This window comes from Anabrus simplex, chromosome 3 (genome assembly GCF_040414725.1).
Source record: "Anabrus simplex isolate iqAnaSimp1 chromosome 3, ASM4041472v1, whole genome shotgun sequence".
In the NCBI taxonomy this organism is placed as follows: Eukaryota; Metazoa; Arthropoda; class Insecta; order Orthoptera; family Tettigoniidae; genus Anabrus; species Anabrus simplex.
Window position 1 is genome coordinate 372,471,930 of NC_090267.1, and position 12,996 is coordinate 372,484,925.

General features: G+C 38.9%; 1 protein-coding gene across 3 annotated transcripts in view; it reads right to left on the minus strand.

Annotated features, from left to right (window-relative positions):
• Window positions 1-12,996, minus strand: part of LOC136866395 (uncharacterized) — a 434,395-nt gene that overhangs the window by 85,957 nt on the left and 335,442 nt on the right. For all 3 annotated transcript variants that reach the window (XM_067143316.2, XM_067143315.2, XM_067143314.2), the window contains one exon: window positions 4,861-12,045. In XM_067143316.2, coding sequence (XP_066999417.2) covers window positions 4,861-12,045 — 7,185 coding nt within the window. The remainder of the gene's footprint in view (window positions 1-4,860; window positions 12,046-12,996) is intronic.

The window sequence follows — 12,996 nt, forward strand, 5'->3', positions numbered from 1 at the left end:
TGTGGTGCAAGTCTGAGCAAGTGGAGAAAATTCTCCTCAAAACATAAAATATACCTGCAATTTCAAAAGAACACAATGTCTATTATTCTGGGCCATGAAACCATCAATCTATCCTATACTTCACTTCTATAATTCTGAAAAGAAAAAAAAAAAAGACCATTAAAAAACTAAAAATGGTTCCATCTATACAATACTTTTATAATATAAGGACTACATTAAATTGGTACTAGTTTCAATCTTCTCATGAGATCATCTTCAGCCAAAAATTATTATGTACACTTGACAAGTCATGATATAGAAACAATGACTGGTAATTTTAATTTTGTATACAACCTACTTTTAACATTCATTGTTTCTATGTCATGACTTGTCAAGTGTACATAATAATTCCGGGCTGAAGATGATCTCATGGGAATATCAAAACTAGTCCCAACTTAATGTAGTCCTTATACTGATACAAGTATTAAATAGGTGGAATCACTTTTAGCTTTTTGCTTTCTTATTTGCAATTTGTATTTTCAATACAGATCAATATGAAACTCATTGCTTATGACATACTAGTCAAACAAGGTTGTCGAACACACTAAAGCACTACCTGTGGAACCCTAAGATTCAAAAACTGAATGGATTCAAATTCAACCCCTGGCCTTTCTCAAAAAGATCTGCATGATTTCACCAACTTAATTCAACTCTGCTAGGGTGGAGTCTTTCTCACTGCGTATTGCTGCTTCCCTCCCTGTGTCTCATCTAATCCAGGCTAACCTGTCGAATTAAGTCACCCAGTCCTCTGCTCCATCTGTAACCCAAATCTAGAACCAGAAGACAATTATTTCTAAGACACAAATACACTCACTGGCAAAGAAAATCAAAACTCTACTTATTTCAGACAAAATTTAATGTTAGTCCATTTAAACATGGTAAAGTCAAATATTATAACATTAACACGTTGAGTGCCAGACCGATTTTCATAGGATTGCCGTCTAGTGCCGTGAGCTAATAACATCGAGTTACTCCCTGGTGCCAAAACGTTCACAGGCTTAACCAAGCAGATGATCGCTGAAATGAGGATGTATTTATGATATATTAGGTTAAATTATTATGTATATTAGGTAAAATATTGCGACCCCATACGGGGTCGTATTGGTCATTACGAACTGTACACGTACACGCGCTCCCATATGGGGTCGTACTTATACAGTAGTTACTGACACGAACCTCGGTAATATTTACCTTTTCCTTTGCAGGGACGCGTTAAATGCTGTTGATTATGAGGGGTGTGTTAGCTTGCTCATACTGGAGCCGTAAAAATGTACGATCCCCGATTTTAGGTCAGGAAAGGTTTGTAAATAACGATCTTCCGATTTTAGGTTAGGCAATTTTCGTATAGAATATAGTTATATAAAGTAATGAAAATCATGTGAATTTGGTAAATTAGGATGTAACAGAATAATATTATAACAAGAATTAGTAGTTAAGTAATACTGAACAAGTATATAATTTTGTTTGTATAAATTTTAATGTGAGTAAGAGAACCTAGCAACGATGATTGTGCAACATGGGAAACCAGTGTCCTATATCATTGAAGACGGTCATAATTTTTGCAACAGCTGGTTTAGACACCCGAATTACAGTGGGGATACGTATGCTGAAGACAGTAACATCAATGTGGATGAACGTGAGAGATCGCTATTTGCTCTATACTATAACTATGTAACTATATACTTTGTCTACATCATCATTGTCCGACTTGTTCGATATATCGTCCAGACTATCTGCACTAAATCTTTTACTGTTCAATTTACTCGTAACGACTTAAAAAAGAAAAGGAAACTCACAGCTCTGCACACTTACATAAACAATCCGTGCGCGAGATAGACAATGAGTTTGTCACCCTAAAAAGCACTTTGACGTACCCATATATGGTCGCGCCAAAACAGGAATTGAGGGATGGAAGGTGGACTATGCACGTACTTAAATAGACGACCAGAAGATGGCAGGAAGATACTTTATAGAGCTTCGAAACACATACCTACTGCGCACCCAAATGGGTTCGCACAGTTCTTGAGTTAGAACGAACGTACGACCCCATATGGGGACGTGAAGTTCAAAAACTTGATTACTCGCACGTACCCAAATGGGGTCGCATGGCACTCAACGTGTTAAACAATATAATAGGTAAGTAAAATTAAAAATCCACCTTTTCAACGTTTATAAAGAAACTTTATACATGTTTCATCCTTTGTACCTCTGATCAATTGTGACAAGACCTTTTATTTAAATTGAGAATCTTCCTACTCTAAGTAGAACTCAGGACTTTCAAGATTCCTTCTTGACTAAAATAATTATGTTATGTTAAAGTGTCGTTCTAATTATGACTGTCATATTTACAGAGAAACTCTTATATGGTTCGACCTTTGTATAACATCTCATTTATGACAAGAACTTTTATTTATTTGCGAATCTTACAGTTCTAAGTCAAACTCAATACTTTCAAAGTTCTAACTTGAGTGAAAAGAATTATGCTGTGTTAAGTGTCGTTCTAATCGTGACTTCAAGATTGTGAAATTGTGATTATTTGAAGTTTTATCCTCCAGACACTTTTAGGGGCATCGTAAGTCCCATATTAAGAGTGCTTATATGTGTATTCATATAATGATGATATGTTTATTTACGACTGCCTGTTCTCATATTTGGCTGAAGATGACACTCACTAGCATCGAAACTAGTTCCAAGTGAAAAGGTAGATTTTTAATTTTACTTATCTATTATTCTCGGTTCAATACGGACTTAAAAATGAAATTCTTAAATTTAAATTTAAAAATATGGCAATGTATCATAATTAGCCTATTTGAGAAGTTTCAGTGCAATATTTGATGAAGATCATGACAATCACAGCAGTCCACCAACACGAATTTGGAAATGTCAAAACCTGGAGCTCTGCATAGTTTCGTATGCAGTCCATTTGTTCACATGTTTTCAACACATTGCCATTGCCTCAGTAACGGGTCCTACCACCTCTAGCCGCAGATACAGCTGTGATTCGATCAGGCATGCTCAGAATGCAATCTCATATGTTCTCTTGTAGTATGAGTTCCCATTCTGCCTGGAGCGCAATCTGAAGTTGAGCCGGTGTGGCAGGGGAACAACTCCCAGCTCATCTCCCAAGCATATCCCAGACATGCTCTATTGGGTTTAGGTCAGGATTACGAGCAGACCACACCATGCGCTCAATTCCGACTTCGTCCAGGTACTCGCGTACAAACGGCAATGTGTGGGTGAGCATTGTCATGCATCAGGATCAAGTTCTCGACGATGACAGGTGCAAAAGACACCACATGATCCACTAAAATTTCCTCGATGTATCAATGGGTTGTCAGACTTCGATTCTCGACCAACACAAGCTCCGTGTGCACATCAGTGGTAATCCCAGCCCAGACCATGTCAGAGCCTCCATTGAACGGTGTCCTTGCAGAGAAAGTACGGGACGAATAACATTCCCTGGACCTTCTCCATACTCTCTCCCTTCCTTCCGATGCCCTCAGACAGAATCTGGATTCATTCGTGAGCAGCACTGAGCTCCACTGTTCCACAGTCTAGTTTTGATGGGTGTTGGCAAATTGCATCCGAGAGGCATGTTGCTCACGTGTAAGCAGAAGTCTTGTAGTGAGTCTCTTGGACTTAAAACCCACTTCATGGTAACCTCCTCCTTACTATCCTTTTGCTGATGTTCATGCCCCATATTGCTGCAAACGATTTCTGGCCTCCACAGCTGTTGTGTATTGATCATGAAGAACTTGCATTACGAGAAAGCAATCATCGCGTTCAGTAGTGCTGCTCCTACAACCAGAACTGGGCCTCGTGGTTTATATTGTCCTCTCTGTATCTTTTAGAACAAGATGTGCCTATAACATCTGCTATATAGCGAATACTGCGCCCATCCTCCACTAATGCTATGGCCCTTGTTTCGTTTTCAGGTGAAAGAGCCATTATGACCTGACTTAGAAGCTAGACACTGTTGTAGACAAGCTGTAATGTCCACAAAAATAAGCGGCACGAGAATTCACAGCAATAAACCTTAAGACAGCTGTTTGTGGTTATTGTCACGATCAGTAATGATTATCAATTATTGTGCTGAAACTTCTCAAATGGGCTAATTAACTTACGATACATTACCATATTGCTGTAATGTCATAATATTTAATTTATACAAGGTTTCAAATGGACTAACATGAAATTTTGTCTGAAATACGTAGTGTTTCGCTTTTTTTGCTGGCGAGTGTAGTTAAGACAACAAAACAAAGACCTTTCCTCACTTCTGGGAGTATAATCAATCATTTCTTCCCTGCTGAGTATGAAACTTTCACCAAATAAGAAAATCTGAAGCAGTCTTAGCTTTCCATGACGTAGGTCGACCCTACCAAGAAAGAGTAATTAACTTTTAATATAAACCTCATGTCTTCTCTGCATGAATATATAATATGATAGTTATCAATAACTTAATAGTAAAGGATGAAACCAACAAACATTGTTTATATTGGTCATATTGTTGTGCAGAATAAATAAATAAATAAATAAATAAATAAATAAATAAATAAATAAAACCATACGTACCAATAAGTGGGTAATAACAACATGCATCTACAGAACAATCCACTTAGTTCCACTATACTCTACGTAAACTACACACTACAAAGGAGTGCAATACGAAATATAAATCATGCTAAAAAAAATTACACAAACTCGTGCAGTAAATGTTTATCTAAGAGTGAGAAATTTAAATGAGTTAGTATTCCTTGAAGAGTTAATCCCATCTACGGAGGGTTAGTGTTTATACATGCCACATGATTAGTGGTAGATCACCTTGTTGACTTGTGTGGAGACTGTAACAGCACCAGAGCCACCAGGAGTAAGGTCTTCAACTTTCTCTGTGATATTCCGTCTAACACCTTCATTATCTTTCACCACCATCTGCTTTGTAGTAGTTTTGACAATTTTAGGAGCAGATAGGCTCTCAAAGTCCATTTTTCCAGATTTTGCTGACTTGGGCGTTTTCAGCTTTACTATACTTTGAAGGTCACGAACATTGTCTCCTTTGCCTTCAGCATATTCCTCAAGATCGTCACTACTCTCCCCATCACTTTCTGAACTTGAACCCCCACTGATGTGCGTAGTCTTTCTTTCACTATCAATGAAAGCAGCAGACATGGCAGCAGCATTTGCTGGTTTACTGGAATCTTTACCAAAGATAACACTATGTCCTGTCATACCAGCTACGGGAGATCCACTGAATATTGGATTTCCATCTTTGTCAACAACAGCTGTTCTGGTAATTGTACGAGTAATAGTAGTTCCGCCAATGACTGGCCTACCATCTGCTCCAACTGGAACTACATCGCCAAATGCTGGGTTGCCATCCTTATCAAAAAAGGTTGTTCCCCCTGTCAATGCTTGGCCATCTTTGCCTACCAACATAATTTCACTAATAATAAGCTTACCTTCCCTACCAACTAAAACTGTTCCTCCCATTACTGGTTTGCCATCTTTACCAATCAGTTTAATTTCTCCAGTTATTGGTTTGCCATCTTGCCCAACCACAGAAATTCCACCTGTTATCACCTTGCCTTCATCACTCACCAGGAGTGTTTCTCCAACTATTGGTTGGCCATCTTTACCTAACAGAACTACCACACTTACTAATGGCTTTCCGTCTTTTCCGACCACCTGTGCTCCACTTGTTACTAGTTTCCCACTCTTATCCAGCAACATTGTCTCCCCAGCTATTGGTTTGCCATTTTTATCAACCAAAGTTGCACCACCTGTAATTGGATTTCCATCTTTATCTACTAATACTACTTCACTGACTACTGACCTGCTAGTTTTACTAATTATTGTTGGGCCCCCTGCAAACAATCTGTCATCTTTATCAATTAATAACACTTTACCAACAATTGGTTTGCCATCTTTTCCAATCAGAGTTGTGTTTCCTCCCATTATTGGCTTGCCATCTTTACCCACCAACCTTATTTCAGTGGATATAGGTTTACTGTCACTTCCGACTATAGCTGCATCACCAGTATTTAGCCTCCCGTCTTTATCCACAACCACCACCTCACCAACTAAAGGCTTGCCACTTTTATCCACTAAAATGACATTGCTTACTATTGATTTTCCATCCTTACCCACCAATTTTAATTCACCACTTATTGCCTTGCCATCTTTACCAAGCAATATTGAATCACAGTTAACCAGCATGCCATCACTATCTACCAACATTATTTCACCAATTATAGGCTTTCCATTTCTGCCAATCAATAATGCTCCTCCTGTAACTGGCTTGCCATCTTTTCCAACTGAAGCTGCACTACTAGGTTTTGGTCTTCCATCAATATCCACATACAATGAAACACAATCTATTGGTCTACCATCTTTATCCAATAATACTGTCTCACTAACTACAGGTCTTTCATCTTTATCCACCAGCATGACTTTACCGACCTTTGGTTTGCCATCTTTACCAATTAAAGCTGTGCCACCAGTTATTGGTCTGCCATCTTTGTCCACCAATCGTATTTCACCAACTATTGGTTTGCCATCATTACCTACTAAAGCTGCATCCCCAGTATATAACCTACCATCTTTATCCACAATTACCACCACACCGACCAAAGGTTTATTGTCATTACTAACTAATCTGATGTTACCAATTAGTGGTTTGCCATCCTTACTTACCAATTTTGTTTCACCAATTATTTGTTTGCCATCTTTGCCAAGCAAAATTGCCTCACCCGCTGTTAGCCTATCTTTATCTACTAACAATATTTCACCAACCACTGGCTTTCCATTTTTGCCAATCAGGACTGCACTACCTGTTATTGGCTTTCCATCCTTACCTACAAAAGCTGCGCTGTTCACTGTTGGCCTACCATCTTTGTCTACACAGACTGTTGCACCAACCACTGGTTTACCATCTTTATCTACTAATACTGTCTCACCTACTCCAGGACAACTATCGTTGTCTATAACAAATACTTCACCAACTACAGGTTTCCCAGTCTGGTCAATTAGAGTTGTACCACATGTTAGTGGTTTACCATCGCTCCCAACTAATCTCACTTCCCCCACTGGTTTGCCATTCCTATCAACCAAAGTTGCATCACCAGTAAGAACTTTGCCATCCTTATCTACCAGCATTACCTCACTAACTAATGGCTTTCCGTCCTTGCCAACCAGAATTACATCACCTATGATTGGTTTGCCATCCCTTCCCACTAATTTTGTCTCACCAGCAATAGGTTTGCCATCTTTACCTACTAAAGTCACAACAATTGTAACCAGTTTTTTATCTTTGTCTACAACAATTACTTCCCCAATAATTGGCTTTCCATTTTTTCCAACAATAACAGGTCTGCCAGATTTTCCAGTCAAAGCTGTACTCTTTGGTGCTGGCCTCCCATCTTTATCCACAGATACTGTGACACCAATTAATGGATTGCCATCTTTGTCCACCAATAATGTATCACTACCAACAGGTCTTTCTTGTCTCTCTATGACAAAAACTTCACCAATTAAAGGTTTTCCACCATGATCAGCCAAAACTGTCCCCAATGTCACAGGTTTGCCATCATTACCCACTAACTTCACTTCCCCTATTGGTTTGCCATTCCTATCAACCAATGCTGCATCACCAGTGAGAACTCTGCCATCCTTATCTACAAGAATCACCTCACTAGATAATGGCTTGCCATCCTTACCAACCAGAATCACATCACCTACTATTGGTTTGCCATCCTTACCCACCAATTTTGTCTCACCAGTAATTGGTTTGCCATCCTTACCTATCAGAGTAACTACTATTGTAATAAGTTTTTTATCTTGATTAATTACCATTACTTCACCAGCAATTGGTTTTCCATCTCTCCCAATAAGAAGAGGTTTGCCAGATTTGCCAACCAAAGCTGCACTACGTGGTGATGGCTTACCATCTTTATCAACAGATACCTTTGCACCAATTATTGGTTGTCCATCTTGATCAACTAATATGGTCTCACTAACAGGAGATTTTTCATCAGAATCCACTACTAATATTTCACCACTGACAGGTTTCCCACTTTGATCAGCTAAAATTGTACCACACGTTAGTGGTTTACCATCACTTCCCACTAACCTCACTTCCCCAACAGGTTTTCCATTCCTATCAACCAAAGTTGCATCACCAGTAAGAACTTTGCCATCCTTATCCACCAGTATTACTTCACTGACTAATGGTTTCCCATCCTTGCCAACCAGAATTACATCACCTACTATTTGTTTGCCATCTTTACCCACCAATTTTGTTTCCTGAGCAACTGGTTTGCCATCCTTACCAATAAGAGTCACTACTATTGTAACAAGTTTCTTATCTTTATCAACTACTATTACTTCACCAATAACTGGTTTTCCATCTTTACCAATCAGGACAGGTTTTCCAGATTTACCAACTAAAACTGCACTCTTTGGTGCTGGTCTACCATCTTTATCTACACATACTGTGGCCCCAATTATTGGATTACCATCTTGGTCAACTAATATTTTTTCACTTACAACGGGTCTTTCTTTTCTATCGACTATTAATACTTCTCCAACAACAGGCTTGCCACTATGATCAGCCAAAAGTGTATTACATGTTAAAGGTTTACCATCATTACCTACCAACTTAACTTCCCCAACTGGCTGGCCATTTCTATCAACCAAAGTTGCATCACCTGTAAGAATTCTACCATCTTTATCCACCAGAATCACCTCACTAAGTAAAGGCTTACCATCCTTGCTAACTAAAATGACATCACCTACTACTGGTTTGCCATCTTTACCAACTAATTTCGTCAAACCAAGAACTGGTTTGCCATCCTTGCCCACCAAAGTTACTACTATAGTAACAAGTTTCTTATCTTTATCAACCACTGTTATTTCACCAGCAATAGGTTTTCCATCCTTTCCAAGTAAAACAGCCTTGCCAGATTTTCCAATCAAACCTGCATTATTTGGTTCTGGCTTACCATCTTTATCCACAGATACCCTTACACCAATCACTGGATTACCATACTCATCCACCAGTAATGTATCACTAACAACTGGCTTTTGATCTCTATCAACTACCAATACTTCACCAACAACTGGTTTGCCATCTCTAGCAACTAATGTTGTCCCACCTGTAACTGGTTTACCATCTTTACTAACCAATTTAACTTCACTGACTACTGGCTTACCATCCTTGTCAATTAAAGCTACATCACCCATAATGAGCCTGCCATCCTTATCTACCAATATTACTTCACCGACTATCGGTTTACCTTCTTTATTAACCAAAATTATGTCATCTGATATTGGCCTACCATCTTTGCCCACTAATTTTGCATCACCAGACAGTGGTTTACCATCTTTGCCTATTAAACCAACATTACCCATTATCAGCTTTCTGTCCTTGCCAACTAACTGTACGTCACCCACAACAGGTTTTCCATCTTTACCAACCAAAATAGGTTTCCCAGATTTGCCACCTAATGATGCACTTTTAGCTACAGGTCTACCATCCTTATCTACTAAAACCACTACACCAACTATTGGTTTACCATCTTTGTCGACTAATACAGTCTCGCCAACTCCAGGGCTTTCATCTTTATCCACCAAAAATACCTCTCCTACAATAGGCTTGCCATCTTCACCCGTAACAGTTGCACCACCTGTTATTGGTTTGCCGTCTTTACCAACAAGTTTTATATCCCCAGCTACCAATTTACTGTCCTTACCAACCAACGTATTATCACCCAAAATGAGCTTGCCATCCTTATCCACTAGTATTACTTCACCAATCAATGGTTTACCATCCTTTCTTGTCAAAATTAGGTCACTTGGTATTGGTTTCCCATCTTTACCAACTAATTTTGCTTCACCAGTTACAGGCTTACCATCTTTGCCAAGTAAAGTCACAACAACTGTCACTAGTTTGTTATCTTTATCTACTACTGTCACTTCACCAGTAATTGGCTTTCCGTCCTTACTAATCACTACTGATTTTCCAGATTTTCCACCCACTGCCCCACTACTTGCAACTGGCTTACCATCCTTATCCACCAATATCCTAAATCCAACGATTGGCCTACCATCTTTATCCATCAATGTTGGCTCCCCAACAACTGGGCATATATCTTTATCCACTAATAAAACCTCACCCACTAATGGTTTACCATCCTTTCCATACAATGTTGTCCCACCAACTAATGGTTTTGTATCTTTGCCAACTAACCGTACATCGCCAATAATTGGTTTACCCTCCTTACTAACCAAAATTGCATCTCCTGTAATTATCGTACCATCCTTGTCCACCAAAATTACTTCACCAACTATTGGTTTACCTTCTTTATTGACAAGGACAGCACCACCTGTAATTGGCTTGCCATCTTTACCCAATAATTTTGTTTCACCAGCTATTGGTTTTCCATCTTTACCAACCAAAGTTGAATCACTTCTCAATACTCGTCCCTCTTTATCCACTAATGTTACTTCTCCTACTATTGGCTTTCCGTCTTTACCTAATAAAATTGGCCTACCATCTTTACCTGCCAAACTTGGGCTACTTGCAACTGCCCTTCCATCTTTATCTAATAGTATTGTCTCCCCAACAATCGGTTTTCCATCTTTTCCAACAAAATTTAAACCACCTGCTACCAACTGATCATCTTTTCCAACAGATGGTATTTCCTCAACTACTGGTCGACCATCACTTTCTAGCAGAATAGTTTCACCAACTATTGGCCTGCCATCTTTCCCAATAATTATTGCTTCGTCAATAATTGGTTTACCATCTCTGTCATAGCCTATTAGAGGCCTACCATCTTTATCAAAACCTACAATAGGCTGACCATCCTTAGTAACAACAACTGCTCCAACCAGAACAGGCTTTCCATCTCTCCCTAACACTATTGCTTCACCTTTTAGTGGCTTGCCTTCTTTATCATAACCTAGTATGGGCTTGCTGTTCTTATCCAATTCAATTACTGGTTTAGCATCTTTCTGAGTAACTGTCATTCCACCCACAACCAGCTTGCCATCTTTACCTAATGGTACACTACTAGCAAGTCTTGACTTTCCATCTCTACCAATAACCACTGTTCCAGCCATTACCGGTTTGCCTTCTGCACTGACTACAATAGGCAGACCACCTTTAACCCCAACAGGGGCAGCCGAAGGTGGACTGTCATAAAATCCTCTTTCATGATCAAGAAATGCATCACTTGATGGTAGTATGACAGGTTGCCCACCACTCTGGGGTGATGCAAAATATCCTCCACCTGGTCTCATGTCCAAAGCTCTTTTGGCACCAGGTGAGATATTTCCATCTGCATTTGCAGCTGCTCTTGCTTGCTCCTTTCTTGCAGCAGACTCTACATAGTCTAACCCAGGTGTGTGAAGACCAACACGTTCCTTTGCATTCTTATCATCAACATTTTTGTCAGTCAAAGCTTTACGCTTTTCAGCTGATTCAACAACAACATGGCCATCACCTGGTGCATAATTAAATGCTAGACCAGTAGCCCTTCGACCAGTGGGAGAGTTCTGTAATTCTCTTATTTCATCCGAAGGGTGATCCTGAGGACGCCGATCCTCATAGCTGAAGCCATGGCCTGATGGTGTGAACTTTCTTCCAGTTGGTGTGGAGTCCTCGACATAGTCATATTCCCGGGTGTAACCTGGTAGCTGAGGAGATCCCTGAGGTGGCCCACCACCGGCAATTAACTTCAGAGCTGTGGGACTGCTAGATGAATCCTTGTCTGGACTCGTGGGTGCAGAGGAAACCTCCGACTCCGTATCAAACGATCTATCTCTATCACTGTCGTCACCTTCCTTGCCTTTAGCTTTTTTATCCTTCTTCTTATCTTTCTTAGATGCATCCTTATTAGAATCTTTATTTTCTTTGTTTTTATCCTTATCTTTCTTTTTGTCTTTACTTTTATCCTTCTCCTTATCCTTGTCCTTGGGAGAACTCTTGCCAAACAGGAATCCAGGACTCTATTTGAAAAACATACATCATGCAAAATAAAAATAAACATGCCAGCTATAACTCACACAAGACAATATACAAAAATTCAGCAACCACTTGAAAACTAATTTTTAAAAATTGTATTAGTGGAGTACATGGCCATAATACACTCTGCTGGGAAAACTGTAATAAAAAAAAATGAAAGCAACCATGAGCTACAGAAAATCTGGAATCAAAACAGTTAATGAAAGTAAAACTGTGAAAACAAGGAAAAAAATCATGCTTATATCATACGAGTTCCTCATTCTCAACTGAAATAACAAGCCAATTACAAAACAATTCCCCAAATGCAATCTACATGACATATGTTCACAGAAATAGGTTTCTGAAAATAACATATAGTCACTGCTCCTACCAACACACAAATCTATACATAGCTACCAGCAATTTCTAGATTTTAAATTTCTGTCTCACAAATAATTTTTACATTTTTAAAAATATATAAACAAATGCAGAAAGAATGCCTCTTACAAATTAAAATGCATCAAGACAGATATGAAATAAATGCATTAATCTATTTCAATTATAGAACAAGACAAATATGCAATCTAATTTACAAACAGATAAAAATAATTCTAAATATAATTCTCTACATTTCTATGTTATTTGCTCTGCATACACAATTTGCTCTACTTCAAAATGAAGTCATTCCAACTGTTTGCTTGGAGGACCACTACTTCTCTCCATTTGTGAAATCTATTAATGCATATCAAATTGAAAGTCATTTGCAATGTTCCTAGAGACTCGCTGATAATAAGTGTCCCTATATCGTAGTTCACACTTTTACCATTTAGTAGCAAGCAAGCTAAAAAGATAGTCTACAATGCCAGGGCTGGACTACTTCAGAGAGCTTATGCTGAGCAAATCACATCAAAGGACAAAAGTAAGTGTTATGACTTCATGAACAGGGTTCTTTGTAC